General features: G+C 44.5%; 1 protein-coding gene across 1 annotated transcript; it reads right to left on the minus strand.

Annotated features, from left to right (window-relative positions):
- Positions 1 to 2,521: 2,521 nt before the first annotated feature.
- Positions 2,522 to 17,235, minus strand: PGRMC1 (progesterone receptor membrane component 1). The gene is made up of 3 exons (XM_020975111.2): positions 16,710 to 17,235; positions 9,932 to 10,087; positions 2,522 to 5,413 (listed from the first exon to the last, which is right to left on the minus strand). Exons 1-3 carry the CDS (start codon positions 17,035 to 17,037, stop codon positions 5,310 to 5,312), a joined length of 588 nt encoding a protein of 195 aa, XP_020830770.1. The 5' UTR covers positions 17,038 to 17,235; the 3' UTR covers positions 2,522 to 5,309.
- Between the last annotated feature and the right edge of the window lie 1,880 nt (positions 17,236 to 19,115).

The raw sequence follows: 19,115 nt of genomic DNA on the forward strand, positions 1-19,115 counted from the left end.
AAAGAGTAAAAAGTTCACTTGATCTCCCACTGACACATGGTGATTGAATGCATTCTCACATTTTAAGGCTGTTTACGTAATGGGCTTTAAGAATTTGTTGGTTCTGAGAATTTTTAAATCCATTTTTTCTAGCTTAAAAGGAATACCTAGTTACAGAAAATTAATGAAACAAGTCCATTTCTAAAGGCCTGGCATCTGGCTACTTCGGCATAAAGTTTTTAAAAACAAGATGATTTTTTCCCTCCCCACTGCCAGTTCTGTTTAGGTATAAAAGAAGCAGGCTGATCTCTTCTCATATAAGAAACTGTGGGAGGTTATTTGGAGAATTCTTACTTTCCACAGGGTGGGGGGGGGAGGGAACTCTTTAATCACTGGTTTTTAACCTAAGGGGCTTTCCCCCTAGAATCAGAAATTCACTTGGGGAAAGGCATCACAAGATCTGAGAGAAAACTGACTTGAAGTGAGGGGGAAGATGCCCATCAAAGTTGATTGAAGTCTGAGAACCCAGTTCCATGTTGTGTTCTGTGTTGCTAAAAACATCTGAATTCCAACATTACCATGGCCAAACATTAATAACTGGGTAATAGGTTGTTTGTGTTTCCCTGACTCCTTATGCAAGGACATCTTCCATTGGGGTATCAAATTGTAAATAAGATTTAAGGATTCCCATATTATTTGCTGGCCTGTTGATAATGTATTTCATTCAATATGGGCAAGGGCAGGAGGAGGAAAAGGAAGCTGGGCTTGTATTGCTTGTATTGTCCAAGTTGGAGTTTCACCTTTGACATTTTATAAATATCAGACTTATGGGAAGTAGGGTCAAAGACACTAATAGGTTTGCATAGCCCCCCTCTAGGTTGGTTCCTTGTAGTGACTCAAATGGACGTTTGGTCCATAGTATCAATGAGTTAACAAATATAAAATTAGTTAACTTGTAAGAAGCATTTTGCAAACCTTAACATGTTATATAAATACTAGCTAGCTCTTGTTAGAAAGTTTTAATAAGGGGTAACTTGTCTTACACTGGTGAATAAAAGATCTTGTATCCAAAATGACATTCTGACTGGCAAACCAATAGGAAATCTTTGTACCGGTTCCTTTAAGTCAGGGGCTCTTAACGGAGACTCAGGAGGTCCCTGAACCCGGCTGTGAAACAAAAGCATCTCGTTTTGATTTCCCCTCTGAGGTCTCTAACTACAATTGCCCGTTTGCTTGCCTTGTGCTGAGGAGGGGTCCTTGGGCCTGGCCAGACTGTGTCCCAGGCATCCCTGGCACAGTAAGAGTTAAGGATCCGTGGACTAGGCTGCCAGCACAGGTCCCTGCAGCTGAGGTCTAGGAGGCTTGATGTCATCCCCAGCAAATCAGAGCCTCAGCATCCTCAGCAGTCTCAGCATCATCAGCAGCCTCAGCAACAGAGCCCACTGGCAGTGCCTGCTTCTCTGGGAGGCGGCATGGTCTAGTGGTAAGGGAGTTGGCTCTAGAGCCAGTAGAACCCAGGGTTCTAATCCCGCTCTTCCACTGCCTGCCGTGTGGCCTTGAGCAAGCTGCTTGACCTCTCGGGTGCTCTTTTTTTCCCCTCCTGGACAAAACACCCCCACCTAACCCCCTCCCACCTCCCCAGAGTCCATCACCTGTCAAATAAAGGAATTCTTCTTTTCCTGATGGGCTCTGGCTCTGAGCCCATAGGAGGTGACCTTTTTGGGATCACTGGGCAAATCCTTTAATTTGGGGGTCCTCAGTCTCCTTATCACTAAAAGGGGGGACTGGCCTCAGTAGGCCCTGAGGTCCCTTCCAGCTCTAAGAATGTAGATGTGATCTTGGGCAAGTCTCTCCCCCTCTCTGGGCTCACTTCTTCCTCTGCAAATGGGAGGGTTGGGCTAGAGCAGCATTTCTTAACCAGGGGTCCACTGGTGGGGGGCCTGTGGATAGATAGCAAAGGGTCTGTGAATCCTGATGGAGAAGAATATTCTTTATTTTCACTAACCCTGAACTGAGACTTACCATCCTCTAGTTCTGCATTATTTTTGCAGACAGACTGCCCGAGGGGCCCCTGCCCCCAAAAGGGTAAGAGCCTCTGGCCTAGATGGCCTCTGAGGTCCCTTCTAGCTCTGGGTGACCTTGGGCAGTTCACTACCTCCCTGGCTTCTGTTTCCTCCTCAGTAAAAAGAAGGATTGAACTTAGTAGCCTCAGAGGACCCTTCTAGCCCTAGGAGCTTTTATGTGACCTTGAGCAGTAATTTCTCCTGTGCCTCAGTTTCCTCTTCTGTAAAATGAGGGGGGTTGAACCAGATTAGGGATTCTTAACCACAGATGATTTCATGGGGTCTTTGAACTTGGGGGGGGAATGTCTTGTCTTCATTTTCACTAACCACTAACTGAAATTGAGCATGTCTGATTATTTACAAGTGTTATTTGGGAAAGGCCCCATAGGCTTCCCCAGACAGACCTCTAAAGGTATCCAGGGCACCATTAGTTTTAGATTTAAAGAAAAAAAAAAGGCACCAAAAGCCAGGTGAAGAGCTGTAGTACCACATCAAACCATTTTATTAATTAGATGACAAAAGCACTTCATTCTTCTTCTGATTTGAGGTAAAACCATTACAAATTGTTGACAAAATAAAATGGCTTTAAGAAAAACCCAACTCGGTTAATCAATCATTTGAAGTTGCTCATGCAAAGCTTTGACAACTGTCCCTTCCCCAAACTGTTCTCAGTTGTGTGTGGTTTGCTTTTTTGTCCAGACCTGTGAGTTGATCGGGTATCGGGAACTCCCCGAGAGCAAATTCCCTCCACCATGGCAGGCTGGCTTGCCTGTCAGTAAGGGGTTGTGTTCACCAAAAGACCTCTTCTTCCCAGTACTTTCTTTTTTCCCCACACCTGGTTCTAGGCATTTTTCTCATTTTTTCCCCTAGTGGCTGTACTTTTTCTGTGATAAAAGAACTATGACTACCTTAGAAAGAGTATATTTTAAAATCATGGTTAGTAGTATGTGCTCTTACTCAAAGGTAATGAATAGAAAGGCATGTCTCTACTACCTGCAGAGGAAAGAACAGGTGCTTGGGGAAAGACTGGGGGGGGGGGCTGGAGTCCCAGCTCTGCCTCACTCACTGGGGAGACCTTGGGTAAGATAATTTTATGTTTCTGGGACTCAGTATGACAGCACGTAGCAAACTCCCAATATCCAGCCTAAGGGTACCCTTGACCAAAAGGCACTGTGAAAGAAATGGTACGATTTTTCCCTGTAAACATCAAATTCATTCACTCTGCAGATACTATAAGAAAGTGTGAAGTTGCTGGTCAGACAGAATGGTTTCTAAAATGACAGCGTTGCTATGATAATCCAATCTTTATGTTTCTGACACCTAAGAGGGATAGTACTTTATGAATATAGGTCATAAACTAAAGAGGAAAAGGTTAATCCATGGAGGGAGGTCTCCATTGGACACCTAGTCGAGGCACTAGCATGGTTCTGATGAGATGTACACCAGTCCCTAGAAGATGACAGCATTTCAGGAGAATTCACCATCATGGACAGATATTGTGAAACTATTCAGCATTCTGTGGAGAGGGGGAGGGGAGACTCCAGGAGCATGTGCTGGGATACCTGGGCTTACTTTCTGCTTTTGGAATTGTGGTATTGGGTTTAGAAAAGGACTCATATTGAGTAAAAACACTGAAAACAGGATCTATGATTTCTTTGGTGCAGGGAACTGCCTAGTTAAGAAAATCCCCTTCATCAAGGCAGATCTGCACCTTCTCTGCAATTTATAGCCCTAGAGTTGCCTGCGGCATTGAGAGGTTAAGTGAGTAATCCAGGGTCACACAGCTACCAAGTGCTGGAGGCCTACCCTTATTGTGTGAAAACAAAAACCATTTTTTTTCAAAGACTCATGGGATTTTTAGGGGCTCAGGGTCTGTGTACCATCCCTCCAAATGCCTTCAGTTCAACATTCAGTGGAGCTCCAGACTAAAGCTTTTCTTCACTGCTTCATGAAAGAAAACATAATAATCTAGATTTCATTTTAAAGCTTCTATCTGCCCCCCGAACCCCAAGTTTGCCTGCATTCTCCTCATCAATTTTCTTAACCTCTGTGGATTCAGGGACTGGGCTCAATGAATTTTCTTCCTGAGACTAGTGAAGTGAGTGCTTTGGAGACAGGACGAATATTCAAATCTGAAAATGAGTTTTCTGAGTGACCATTCCTAAATATGAAATGAATGACCAATATGTAAATATGTAAATGGTATGACCAATAATGAGGGACCATTCCTAAAAATAATAAGTTTTTTTCTTAAACTACAGAGAAAGCAATTTTTCTTGCTCTGTTCAAAAGAGGAGGCAGCAGTTCAGGTTTTGCCTTTCTATTTGGAGTACTCTTTTTTTTTTTTCCCAGGCTGAGAAAGAAGTCGACTGAGAACATCAGCTGTGGCAACGGGGCTTAGGAAACCATTACTGTCATCTTTTGGGGTATTCATGAGTGGGAACTTTGTTAGCTGTTTGCCCGCGAGAGTCTGGAAAGCCACTAACCTGTTTCTAAATGAACTTGTTACTAAAGAAGGGACTTGTCCCATTCTCTTCTGCTAGTCACGTGAATGTTAAGATCTGTTCTTAAGAATTCTTTAAAATGGTCTAATAAAGGGAGAGGAACAGGAAGCTTAAGTAGTAATCCCTGCTCCCCACTAAGAGTTAATTAACAACATTTCACATGGATTCCCTTTCACTCTGGGGGACAAAGTGGAAGGGGAGCCAAGCTTTGAAGCTTCGTTTTGGTCCTAAAGGCCACCTCTGAGCAATAGTAAAGCCTTTGTAACACTGCAGATTGGCTCTGGAGGTAGAGAAAACCGAAATCGTGCAGTCTGTCCAACTAGAAAATTGAATATTTGTTGTCCTCAAAATCATGCTTGAAAGGGGCTCTTACTGGTAGGTATGTGGGAGTTGTTTCACACAGGATCCTTCTAATTGCTTTGGTATCAACCTCTCCTCAAGAGCAAATTCTCACCCGGCACTAAGAAGCTCTTTACTTCAGTCTATACTATGCTATGAATTTTAACAATAACTATACAACAGGATTACCATTTTCTTCACTTTCGGTAAGTGCTCTACTTTGGGGTTCTCTAGTTCATCATGCATTGTCTAAGACAGGGAGCTAAAGTGATCAAGATAGCTAGTGAATTCCACAAGATTAAAAAACAATTAACAGCACGTCCAAAGCTTTTCTAAGGCTGGAGTTAGGGCTGACTAGGGCGAGACAAGAGGATATTACAAATGGTACTGGGACATACAAAAATAGATCTCCTCAACGTAGCCTTTACTCATTCTTTCGCTCCCTGGCATCCTTGGGACCTTCGTCATCCGAGTACACCGTGGGTTCCTCGCCTTCCTTCAGCAGCTTGCCCACGTAGTGATACTTGACTGTAACAAAGAAAGCACACATTGGGCCTTAGAGAAGGTACAAAAGGGATGAAGGAAAGGGGAAGGTGTGGGAGATGGAGGAGAATAAATAATCTTAAAAGAAGAGGTTAGAAAGTTAGGATGAAACTGGGGAGAGTAAGAAGAAACACAAGGCAAGGGCAGAGAGTTTCAAGATGGAAGGACATTTGAGCAGCAGTTTGATATACTGAGCTGAGATCAAGGAAATTAACAGCCAAGAGAAATTCATGAGGACCAGAGTACTGGTAATCTTTGAAAGCAGCTTCATTAGGATGGCAGTGCCCACACCCAGGGTCAAGAGGAAATTAGATACTAAAAGGACAGACACAAATAAAATCGGCAAATGGAGGGGGCAAGTGTCAAAAAAAAAAAGTTTTTCAAGATAAGAGAGACCTATGTTGGATGGTGGAAAGGGGGGTGGTGGTACGTAGGAATCTCTCAAACTGAGATCAAGCAGACTATATTCATGTCGATAACCCCAAACCCTGGCCTCATCAACTCTCAAGATCATCTTCATTCTAGCTGTCTGCCCACAGGTGGTCCCAAATTGGTGACTACCACCAATGCTATCATTCTACCTCTGTTTCCTCTATCTTCCCCACTTCCTGTTTCCTAAATTCATCTTGTCAGTTTCACCATCCCTCCCAGTTCATCAACCCTGCCATGGCTTTACTTCCACCACATTCACATTGAGGAGTGGGAGGGGGCAGCCTGGACATGAATTAGTTCATCTACAGACTTCACTTCACTTACCCAAGCAATTCTTTCTGCTCTTGTTCACACCCTGCTAATCCTCAATCCTGCCTCATTCCCACCATCTGCCTTCTTTGATCCTGCTTCAGTGTGGACTGGGTCCACTTCACTGGTTCATCCTTCTCTTCTTCCAATTCCCTAAATGTGTTTGTACCCCAAGGCATAGCATTAGGACCCCTTCTTCCTCCACAGACTTGCCCTTGGGGAACTTATCAGCTTCCAAAGATGTAAGTGCCACCTTTTTGCAGATAACTCTAAAATCCATACCTTTGCATCTAATTACTCTATCTTGAATTCCAGTCCAGTATCGCCAACTACTAATCAGACAATACTATTTGGAGGTCCCACCCGAAGTCCTCTCTTCCCTATTTATATTGATGGCACCATCTTCCTTGTCACACAGGATTGAAAACTTGGGAGTTGTTTTTGGCTATTTGCCAGATCCAATAGATTCCTATCTCCCCATCTCTCAAATGTGTCCCCTTCTTTGTTGGAGCATAGGATTCCAGATCTAGAATGGAAAAGCTCTTGGAAGCCTAGATTGAGTCAAAACCCCTCATTTTACAGAGGAGGAAACTGAGGCCCAGAGAGATTACGTGAATTTGTCCAAGGTAGTTTCAAAAGATTTAATGTAAGAATTAGACAAGGATTAACAACATTAATATAAGTGGCCAAGAAGATTACTTCTCTTTTGGAACAAAGGTGAGAAAGAGAAATGACCAACCTGTCTAATCGGGTAACCAGAGATGCTTTTGTGTGAAACAATTACCCTGAATGTTTGGAACATAGTGAAGGTTTCTAGGGTGCCTGGTACAGTAGGAAACAAATCAGAAGCAACATGCTGGCCCAGGGAAATGAGGTCTGGAAAGGGTCAGACACATTGGCTTGAAGTACAATTGGAGGTCCACAATAATACTGGGGGATAGCCTTAGTTTGGGAAGGGGTGTAGGGAAGAATAATTTGATAGAATCATGAAGGTAAAACAGCAACCTACTGATGTAACTTAGCAAAATAATTCTTTGTAGGCCACCATACTCTCTAAATAACACAGAAATGTTGTGCCGAGTTGGGTGGCTCAAATCAGTGGTCCCTACTTTACTAAAAAGGCTTATGTCCAAAAGTCAATTCGAGGGAACCATAACAATAATACAGAATGACGGTGGGGTTCTTGGGTATACATCTGTGAAGGCCTACTGAACTTGCCATAAGCATTACGTATATGACTGGAATAAGAGTTCCAGAAAAACTCCCTCCCCTGGGTAAAAATGTGTCTGTGGGAAACAAAGTTCCAGTCTGGTCAGGAGCATCTTTCTTCTCAACCCTGCAGAAAGAATCGGGAAACCAACCCCTAGGTCCAAGCCACTGGTGATGGCCTGGGAAGATGGGGAAGGCAGCAGGGCCCACTTCCTGTTGCTCCAAGTCTCTTGTCTTCTGCTGCCCAAAAGAACCATATGGACCCAGCATTTGGATAAACCTAAAGGTTTTGCTGGGGGAATTGTTAAAATTTTAAGGTGAAAACTTCTGGTCCCCAGTGGATTAAAAGCAAAGGTTATAAATAGACAATTTTTTAAAAGAAGGAACCCAAATTGTTAACGAAAAGCTTAACTTCACTAAGTCAGAGATATGAATGAAACAACTTTGGGAGGACCATCTTATACCCATCAAATTTGCAAAAATAGTTAAAAGCAATGGAACTCAATGCTGTTGGGGTTGTGGAGAAATAGTATGCGCATTCATTTCTTGCTGCTGGATTGACCAGCTCATAGACTCTTTCTGCAAAGCAATCTGCAAGTATGTAGTAAAGCTTGCAAAAATAATCCTACCCCTTTTATTGGGAATGAGAGGGTTATCAAGAAGGAAGAAAGCTACCACTTCAAAGATCTCAATAGCAGTGATTTGTGATTGCAAAAACAAAAAACTAAGGGCAGTCTAAATATTCAGCAATAAGGGAATGGTTAAATAAATTGAGTTCATTTGTGTTAATAGGCTTAGAGCCCAAGAGCTTTGGGAATTACAGTGCCCTCCAGAACACTGGTGGTGTTCTGGCCCCCACAGCCACGTGGCATTGAGGGGGACGATTACTGTAGAGAAGGGGGCCCTTCATCACCACCCACCACTCTACTTTAGAGCAGATAAGCCCAAGAACCCTTAGAACAGTACCCCACACTTCCAGAAGCCCACCCTTCTGGCTTGGCCCCTCCTGCATTCAGGTTTATCGTCCAGGGGAGCAACCCCAGTAGAGATGCATCCTGTCAACTGTCACTGTCGTTGCTGGAATCCACAGCTATTGAAGACCTGGGAAAGAAAGCTTAAGACCAAAGTCTCTGGCACCATCAAATGGTTGAGCATCAGAGATGGATGTGTTTTTAAAGGGGAAATGACATTCAAGAAGATCCATTACCATTAGCTTTGTCTCTGCCCCAGAAGGCCCACTGGGCCTTTCCATCTGCCCTGCTGCTGCTCCCTCAGCCTCTCTTTAGAATGTGAGATCCTTGAGAACAAAGGGACTATCTCACATTTTTTATTCACATCCTTAGTGCTTTTCAATTATATTCATTCCAGGGTTGGCTCTGTATCCACTAGGCCCTAGCTGCTCGTTGTCTTTATGTAATTTATTTTTATTTTAGAGTAAAGTTCAATTAGATTCATAGACTGCAGGTCTGCTATCTTTTAATAAAGGTACCCTGGCTGCTTTAAATGTCAAGTTCTACAACAGCAAGCCTGTGTACATAACATATTAGCTACCATTTAGGTAGCATTTAAAAGGCTTGCAAAAACCCTTTATATAAATATATATACAAAACCAGATTTGATCACACGCCTCCTCATCCCAGTGAAGACAGTTATTTGAAATCAGAGGAGATAGGTTCAAAGACAATCTGACTCCAACCTCTCTTGCCAGCCTCACTGGACATCATACCCACTCCTGCATCCTGAAATCCTGGTCTTCTCTCTGTTCTTCACGCATGATACTCCAATGTCTCACCTTTGTGTCTTTGCCTGGTATGCACTCCCTCCTCACTGCATGAAGCCTCATAGAATCCCTTTCTTCCTTTCAGATGCAGCTCAGGCTTTTTCTTCTGCATGAAGCCTTGCCCAAACACCCTGCTAGTGCTCTCCCCCCAAACTACCTTGTATGTAACTGCTCTGTATATATTTGCATTTATTCACTTAATATATATTATATCTATTTTTATATGTTCTTGACCCATTAGAATACAAGGTCATTTAGAGCAGGGATCATTTCATTCTTTGTCTCTGTATTCCCAGCATTAAGTACTGCAGCAGCCTGAAGGTTCCCCACCCCTGTTCTCTTAATGAATACTTGATTGACTGACTCAAATCCCTTCCTTTCCCTGGACCTCAGTTTCCTCCTCTGAAAAATGATGGGGTGGGGTTGGCTGGCTTCTGAGACCCCTTCCAGTTCTCCATCTGGGGGCCTACATGTGATACAGCAAGCACCAAGACTTACATGGGGGATATTTCCCCCTCTACATTTAAGTATGTGTGGTACAATTGTACTGAACCTTCATATATAAGCTAGAGAAAAAAAAATCAGGATTCAATCACAGCAAATGATTCATCATTGCTGCAGTAGCGCCAGGACGTGAACTTTATTCCAGTTTAAAGGGCCTATCAGAATATGCTTAAATTTCAAGCTATTAGTGGAAACTGTTACTGGACTGCTTTGAATCCCCATTACTAATGGAAATTCGATACTACTACAATTAAAAAAAAAAAGCTTACATGTGAATTGCGATTCCCAGTCTTTCAAGGTCTCCTGCTGAGTAGCATTGAGATCCGACAGGTCATCGTACTCATCTTTCAAAGCTTCCTTATCCAAGCAGAAAGTGGCCAGGCCCCGGGAAGCATCTCTTCCAGCAAAAACTCCATATGGTCCCTCTTTAAAAAAGAAAACAGAAAAAAAAAGGTGTATTCATTAGCCAGGGATTGTTTCTTAGCTTCTTCATGGTCTAAATCATGACAACAGTTTTGTCCTGGGTCAAATTGGTACAACGAGGTTCCCCTGAACTCTCTGGGAGGCCATTAGGATGTTGGAAACACTTTGGTGTCCAAAAAAACCTAAATCATTTAGTAACTACAATAGAATTACTGCAACACTGGTCATTTTCCTTCCAAAGGCCAGAGGACATCGAATCCCCACAGAGAGAGGAAATGACCTGTCCAAGGTCTAAAGGCCAGGATTAGGCTTCAAAACTGTGGGCTCCAGATTTTTTGTTTACTAAAGTGCTTAATGTTTAATTAGATGCTCATTCTTTGGACTAGAATCCACAAAGGGGAGGTGGGGAGGATTAGTTAGAAACAAGAGTAAGGGAGCAGACAACAGGCCATCAAAATAGGCAAATTGGCCAGAGGCTTAGCTAGACAGGCACATTGAGTCCCTTTGGGTGGTATTTAAAGCCTTTAAAAACAAAGGTTACCAGGTTTTGTTTTGGGTTTTTTTTTTCCTTCTTTAAACAAACTGAACCTCTCAAAGTGGAGGGGATAAGACTTTGGTCACTAAGCATTCAAATATAATACTGGCCACCAGTGAAAATCAGTTTTTTAAAAAAAGCAAAATGCTTTATTTTCTGCACTCTTTTATATTTTAATTTTTTTCTTCTGACCCTAACAACTGTCAAATACAATGTGAATTTCTATGACTTTTTTTGTGAAACTGCAAATCAGTTATATAAAGTTGGCTTTTTAACAAGTATATAACCACTTCAGGATGAACCTTCAAAGCTCTCCTGCTTGTCAAAAATTCCTTTTGTCCTCCTCTTCTTTACATATATGCATGTGTATAGAAATGTTTCCCTGACTCCTTAAAAAAGAAAAGAAAAACAAAATCCTCCAGAGCAAATATGCATAGTTAAAAATTGGGGCCTAGATTAGGGGAAATGATTTGGCTAAGGTACTAGGGCTGGTAAATGGTAGACCATAGGATTTGGGAGGCATCACTATGCAAAGAAAAGAGGGGGAGACTGTTTCTGCCACTTTGGGCAGGTAGGTCACTCCCCTTCTCAGGGCCTCAGTTTCTTCATCTATAAATGAGAGGACTTTACCTAGATGATTTCCAAATTGTCTTCCCGCTCTAATAATCTACAATCTCAGCAGGGAAACAGAGCCAAAAAAATCTGAGTTTAAGGAGGGTTGAGGAGAGCAGAAGAAGGAGATTTTCATGGTGTTTGGGTAGTTATGATATTTTTTGTCTTAGTTCTTGCTGAAAATCTTTGTTTATCCTGATTCTGGATTCAAAACCTGACTGCCACTTACCACCTATCTAAAATGAGGGTATTGGACTGAATGACTGTGTTCCTCTCAAAGTTTTCTGATTTCCAAATCTAGTACCCTTTCAAACACAACAGAAGTAAACTAAATTGGCATATTAAAAAGCTTATTCTTTAATCAATTTGTGATAATTCAGTGTGCTTGCTCTGAAAAACAAAACACAATGTAAAATTTTTGGTTATGAAGGAAAGGATGTAGAAATACATACCCAAAACAAGTATGTAAAAGAAATTCCCACACTGGCTGAAAATCACAGGTTTTGAAGTGTATAAACCTTTATGAAATAACTAGAAGTTTTGTAATACACTGACTTTTAAAAAAAAATCTTTGATTTTTTTTATTCTGAACTTAATGGATACTAAATAAAACAAGCATTTCTAGTAAAACAGAAAAAAAAAGATTGCATGTAGAACTGGTAACTTCTATTATGTAGAGCTGGCTTTCAAAAAGTATATAATCAATTCAACATGTAACTTTCAAAGCTATCCTGTTTATCTGTGATTCCTTCTGAGCAGTTAAACTAGAAATATTGTAATAAACTCTAATTTATATATGTGTACATATATAGTGTATGTATGTGTGTATATATATACACACATGAGCATTTTCATATACATAGTAGAATAAAAACAGTTTACACATGAAATTGCAAAATATATTATGTAGAGCTAGTTTTAAAAAAATATATAAGCAATTCAACATTTAACTTTCAAAAGCTATCCTTCTGGTCTGAGATTCCTTCTGGCCTTCTGTGCATTTCAAAAAAGTTTCAATGATTCTTTCTTTGAGGGAGAAGAAGGCAATCCTATTTCTAGTCCCCTTTTCTCCCTCCCACCTGCACCCCTCCAAACTGGAAAACAAGAAAAAAAAACTTTGTATTAAGTATGCAGTCAATTCCCACATTGACCCAAAAGCTCAGGTTTTGAAATGGAAAAACCTTTAAAAGTAACTAGAAGTTTTGCAATAAACCTTGATTTTTTAAAAGTGAGACAAAGGTATCTTATCAATATACCCTGTTGCAAAATTCAATTAAACATTAACATGTGGCATCTGCTGGAGAAATCGATTTACAGAAGTTATCCATGGTCCCAAATCTGTCCAATCCCTTAACCCTTTTCTGGAGGGAGGGGAGTGGGCTAACTTTTCTTTTAATCAGTCCCAGGAAAAAAAATTGCAACTTTTTTCCTTTAAAAAAAAAAATCCTGGTTCAGGGGTGTGTGTGTGTGTGTGTGTGTGTGTGTGTGTGTTGTGTGTGTGTGTGTGTGTGTGTGTGTGTGTAGGGAAGGCCTTTCATGTCTATAAGACTATATTAACTTGGAGCAGTCCCATAAATGGGGGCATTCATATTTGCAAAACAAAGATATCCCAGGGCATGTGAAATAGGGCATGAGGGAATTGTTTCCACAGAGCTGCCAGCCTTCAGAAACTGAACAGGTAACTTTCATATTACAAGGGTGAACATGGGAGTTATCTTTATTTCTTTTTTTTTTTCTCCAAATTTTCTTTTCAGGTCTGTATTCTCTCTCTCCCCCCTGATTGAGAAAGCAAGAAAAACAAAATCTGGTTAACTTTCAACAGAACGTATGAGAACATTTCTGATCAGGCTCATTTCAAGGCCAGGAGCTTAATACAACGAGCATTCATTCTCCCAAAGAGGAAGGGGGTGGGTGGGTGGAGGAAGCTGAGCACCTGAACAGAACATCTGTTTGTACTTTCCTGGATCAGTGCAGGTGGTCGAAATGTTAGGATTCCAGACCCAACCAGCTTAGCATGGTCACACCCTCATCAAGTTGGACTCCACTGAATTCACAATTTGTGATCATTTGACCAAGTGCCAGGCCTGAATCTTACTTACCTGTTCTTAGCAAATTCTTTAAGAAAAACGATTGAGCTCTTTTTGTTTCGATGTTCCATCGTTTCCAAATAGATTGCCATTTGGGGGTAATTAAGAATAAAACAGGAAAAAAAGCCGGTTCAGCCAGCTTAACTCCTGCCCATACCCTCACCCCTGACCTCTTCAGAGAAGAAAGGAAAGTGCATTTGGGCAACTCTTTCTGGGTCAAGCTTGGCCATTATTAGATTCAGCAGTTAGGGGTATTTTCTTCCTTTTTCTTTTTTTTTAAATTCATCATTTATTTATTTTTTAGCTTTCCCTTTTTTCCTTAACAAATGCTTTAGACAGTATAAATACCAAAAAAAAAAGGGAACTTGAAAACAGTTTGCAGGAAAAACAAGTTTGAAGCACCCTTTGAGGCTTCCAACTGCTCCATTTGCTTCACTCAAATAGGTAATGTGGCAATTAGAAATCATTCTTACCTAGCCGGTAAATCAGACCTTTTTGCAAGAACCACCTGTTAGAAGACCACAGAAAGAAAGGAGGGACTTTGAGATCACAGGCCAGGGGTTATTAACCTTATTTGTGTCTTGGAACCCCCTTTGGCAATTTGGAAAAGGCTACACCAGGGGTGGGGAACCTTTCTTCTCAAGGCCTTATGTGGCCCTCTAGGTCCTCAAGTGTGGCCCTTTGCCTGAATCCAAACTTCACAACTGGATTCAAAGGGCCATACTTGAGGACCTGAAGGGCTACACGTGGCCTTGAGACCGAAGGTTCCCCACCCCTGGCCTACCCTCTTCAGAATCATGGTTTTAAATGCATAAAGTGAAATACATTGGAAACCAATTAAATTGAAATGTGGCATCAAAATTAGAAAAATTTTTAAAAAACCAACCCAGGTCTGTAGACCCTGGTTACGAAACCCTGATCCAAGGAAATGAGGACCAAGGAGGACAAAACAGCTTGGCTAAGGTCACCTAATCAATGGCATAGCCAGAGCCTTGAATCCAAGGTCTCCCCCCAGACTCTCAGCCCAGAGCTACTTCCCCTCCACCATGTTGAATAAGGCATTGCCTCATCCAGGCAACATCCAGGGACTCTGTAGACTGTGGATAATTTGTGGTTGAGTTTACCTGCTTTGCCTCCCTGGGTTTGCTACCCTGTTATACCTCAGTGATGATGCAAGGGCACCCCATCAATTATGTTTATTGGATGTGCCTCTAGGTGCACTTATGAATGTTATTTTAAATGCACCCCTATATTTTAAATTACACTTTTAATAGTAATATGTCTCTTTTTGTGGTACTGAAAAACTGCAGACTAAGAACAGGCCCACTGAATGGGGAATGGCTAAAGAAGTTGTGGTCTATAGATGTAATAGACTATTACTGCTGGGAAAGAAACCAGGAACATGAAGGGCACATATGAAGCTTGGGAAGACTTCTATGGGCTGATTAAGAGTGAAGAAAGCAAAACCATGAAAACAATACACACAATAGGAAAAAAACATATATGGAATTAAAAAAAAGTCAAGGAGACTGAACGCTGTTAATTGTAATGACTGAGCTTGGAGCTAGAGTAAAGAAAATATATCTCCCTCCTTTCACTGACTACAGGTGTGGATTACTACATACGCTCTCAGCCCTGGTGGGATGCATTGACTGGGTTTGTCGAGTTCCTTTTTCCTGTTTCATTTAAAATCTTTGTTATAAGAGCTGACTTTCTGGGAAGGGAAGGGATAGATATATGTGGCAATGCAGGCTGTATTAAAAACAAAAGGCATCAATAAAAATCAGGTTGAAAAAATGAACTATGCCCATGGAAGACAATAAAAGGAAGGAATATTCCACAAGGAAACATACATACGCAGAATTCAGAGGATTGATTCTCAAGCAGTTCTGCATACCTGATTTTCAGGTAAGCTATAAGGTTTACCTAAGACTCCTGGGGGGGGAGGATTTGTGGTTCATTTGTCCTCCCCTCCCACCAACCACTCCTGAATAAACAAACAAAATTCCCATCCTCTTGGGGTTCTCTTCAAAGCTCTTGCAATCAACACCATACGTAAATCATTTTGTAAAATTCAAAGTGCCATCTACCCTTCAGTTATTATCATTCCTAATTCTCCCACCCTCCCCCATGGCTCTGTGCCGCAGCTGCGCCCCCCCCAACCTTCACTCCAATTTTCTATTCTAATTATCAATCCTGCTCCCACCTGACCATAATCCTTTAGCTGCCAGCCCAACCACCAAATCTTATACTCCTCAATTTCCAATCCCCAGCGCATTTGGAGTCAATAGATTTGGAGCTGGGGGAGGCCTGAGAGGCCATCTTGGCTACCGTTCTCGTTTTAGAGAGCAGCATACTGAGGTTGGGAGGTGAGAGAAATTGCTCAAGATCACGTGGCTAGAAGGCTGCAGAGGTGGAAATTTGAACCTAGGTCCTCCTCAGACTCCAGACCTGAGGTTCTGTCCACTGCATCACCTCGCTTCTCCTCTCCTATCTCACTTTCATGCTCACACCCATATTACTTCATATTTCTAATCCAACCTCTAACCCTTTTTTCCCTCTCTCCCCCCCCACACCTACAACTACCCTGCCCCAGGCGTCTAGTATCCTGTTCTGCACGTAAATGCTTGCTGATTGACAGATGGATCCCTCCCCAAAGGGTTCCACCAAACCTGTCCATTCTCCCCTTTAGCCCTCTTGCCCTGCTCTCCCACAGGGTCCTAAATCTTTCTCAGACACTAGACATTCTTTCCAGCCTTCCTCCAATATCTGGATTTGGGCTCCCACTCCTCGGAGATTCCTGCACTGTGCCCCTCCCCCCCCACTCCATTACCCCGACTGCCCGAGTCCCCCATTTTACTCCTCCTCAGTCTCCCATGACGGCCCTCAGGTCTCCATGATGATCATTTCTCCATGGCAATCCAATCCTTCCATCTTCCTCAATGACCACCCTTCCCAGGCTGAAGCCCTCCATGATTGCCTCCCCATGACCACTCCGAATGCCCGCAAGATTCCCCTCCTCATCCCTTATTGTCCCCCAGGTCTCATCTGTCAGCCGGCCAGTCCACGAGCCCCCAGCCCCCCAAATTGTCTCCCCCCCCGTCAGTCTGTGCGCTAGCGCCCCCGTCCCACCCACCGTTCTGCAGGTCAATCTGTACGCCCTCAGCCCCCGCCCTGGCTGCACCCCACCCCCCTCCCTCCATGCAGATTAGCCCGCATGCCTCCCGCTAATCCCCGCAGGTAGTCCCCGCGCCCCCGCCCTACCCCCCCCCCCGCAGTTCAGCCCACGTGCCCCCCTCCACCCCCGCAGGTAGTCTGCTGGCCTCCGCCCCACCCCCGCCCGTCAGTCAGCTAGTCCCTAGGGCTCCCGCCGTAGCCCTCAGCTCCTACCCGGCCCGTAGAACTTCCTGCCCTTGGTCACGTCGAAGACCTTGCCGTTGATGGCCATCAGGATGCGTGGGTCCTGGGTGCCGTCGAAGCGGCGCAGCTGAGCCAGGGTGAAGTCTCGCCGCTTGAGGCGGGGCAGCGCGGGCGGCTCGTCGCCGTCCCCTGGGCCAGCGGTCGGGGGCTGCTCGCCACGCACGATCTTGTAGAGCAGGAAGAAGCAGAGGCCGAGCAGCAGCAGGTTGAGCGGAGACGTGAAGATTTCCTGCAGGAGGCCGCCCGCCTCACCCTCCACCTCGCCGGGCGCCACCTCCTCGGCGGCCATGATCGCCATCGAGTGCACTGGGGGAGCTGGAGGGAACGGAGCGGGGCTCGGGCCAAGGGCCGGAGTCTGGATCGACAGAACGAGGGATCGGTCTCTACCAGGGGGGCTGCAGCTGCGGCTGCTGCTGCTGCTGCGACCAGTCCCGCCCTCACTCTGGCACACTGAAGCGCCCAGAAACCCAGCGGCCAGAGGACGATCAGAAGGCGGGGACAGGGGAGGTGGCCTGGGGGGTGGAGTCAGCTCCGCGCACCTCCCCTCCCCCACCTGCCCTGGCCCCGCCTCCATCCCGCCTCCTCTCCCTCCTTCCCTTCCTCTCCCCACCTCCATCTTGGCCACACCCCCCCAGTTGAAGCCTCAGCAACAGACCCCACTTCTAGTGCCTGTACCAGGGAGAGGCGGTATGGTTTAGTGGAAAGAGTGCTGGCTCCTAAGCCATGAAAACTGGGTTTCTAATCCCTGCTCCATTACTGACCTGCCGTGTGGTCTTGGGCAAGCCATTTCATCTCTCTGGGCCCCATTGTTTTTTTTTCCTCCTCTATAAAATGACCCCTCAACATCCTTAACCTGTCATATTCCATAACCTGTCAAGAAACCAATTACTAATTCCATCAAGGGAACTGGAGCTTATGTTTACCATGTCTATGGTCATTGGGCAAATTCTTTTTGCACGTCCTAGGCTAGCTCGTCACTAAAATCAGGGGATTGGACTAGATGGCTTTTGCAGTCCCAGCTCTGGGTCAAGGGTCTTCTGTTCGACCTTGGGCAATGCCTTCTCTCCCTGGGGCTCAGTTTCCTCCCTTGTGAAATGAGGAGGGTAGACTAAATCAAGGATGGGGCTCTCTACCTGAGGCCCACAGATCGGGGCTGGGGGGGGACTATGAATAGATTTCAGGAGGTCCCTGAACCCAGCTGTGAAACAAAAGCATCTCGTTTTGATTTCCCCTCTGAGGTCTCTAACTGCAATTGCCCGTTTGCTTGCCTTGTGCTGAGGAGGGGTCCTTGGGCCTGGCCAGACTGTGTCCCAGGCATCCCTGGCACAGTAAGAGTTAAGGATCTGTGGACTAGGCTGCTAGCACAGGTCCCTGCAGCCGAGGTCTAGGAGGCTTGATGTCATCCCCAGCAAATCAGAGCCTCAGCATCCTCAGCAGTCTCAGCATCATCAGCAGCCTCAGCAACAGAGCCCACTGGCAGCGCCTGCTTCTCTGGGAGGCGGCATGGTCTAGTGGTAAGGGAGTTGGCTCTAGAGCCAGTAGAACCCAGGGTTCTAATCCCGCTCTTCCACTGCCTGCCGTGTGGCCTTGAGCAAGCTGCTTGACCTCTCGGGTGCTCTTTTTTTCCCCTCCTGGACAAAACACCCCCACCTAACCCCCTCCCACCTCCCCAGAGTCCATCACCTGTCAAATAAAGGAATTCTCCTTTTCCTGATGGGCTCTGGCTCTGAGCCCATAGGAGGTGACTCTTTTTGGGATCACTGGGCAAATCCTTTAATTTGGGGGTCCTCAGTCTCCTTATCACTAAAAGGGGGGACTGGCCTCAGTAGGCCCTGAGGTCCCTTCCAGCTCTAAGAATGTAGATGTGATCTTGGGCAAGTCTCTCCCCCTCTCTGGGCTCACTTCTTCCTCTGCAAATGGGAGGGTTGGGCTAGAGCAGCATTTCTTAACCAGGGGTCCACTGGTGGGGGGCCTGTGGATAGATAGCAAAGGGTCTGTGAATCCTGATGGAGAAGAATATTCTTTATTTTCACTAACCCTGAACTGAGACTTACCATCCTCTAGTTCTGCATTATTTTTGCAGACAGACTGCCCGAGGGGCCCCTGCCCCCAAAAGGGTAAGAGCCTCTGGCCTAGATGGCCTCTGAGGTCCCTTCTAGCTCTGGGTGACCTTGGGCAGTTCACTACCTCCCTGGCTTCTGTTTCCTCCTCAGTAAAAAGAAGGATTGAACTTAGTAGCCTCAGAGGACCCTTCTAGCCCTAGGAGCTTTTGTGTGACCTTGGGCAAGTAATTTTTCCTGTGCCTCAGTTTCCTCCTCTGTAAAAAGAGGGGATTGAACTTCCTGAGGTTCCTTGAGGCTCTAAACCTACCATCCC

Source organism: Phascolarctos cinereus, unplaced genomic scaffold, assembly GCF_003287225.1.
Source record: "Phascolarctos cinereus isolate Bilbo 61053 unplaced genomic scaffold, phaCin_HiC Scaffold_8;HRSCAF=390, whole genome shotgun sequence".
Taxonomy (NCBI): Eukaryota; Metazoa; Chordata; class Mammalia; order Diprotodontia; family Phascolarctidae; genus Phascolarctos; species Phascolarctos cinereus.

Excerpts from the sequence above, each read along its gene's own strand:
- PGRMC1 (XM_020975111.2), bottom strand. The coding sequence starts at position 17,037 with ATGGCGATCATGGCCGCCGAGGAGGTGGCGCCCGGCGAGGTGGAGGGT. Across the intron at positions 10,088-16,709 it reads CAGGAAGTTCTACGGGCCGG|AGGGACCATATGGAGTTTTT; the intron begins GTAGGAGCTGAG and ends TCTTTTTTAAAG. Across the intron at positions 5,414-9,931 it reads CTGGGAATCGCAATTCACAT|TCAAGTATCACTACGTGGGC; the intron begins GTAAGCTTTTTT and ends TCTTTGTTACAG.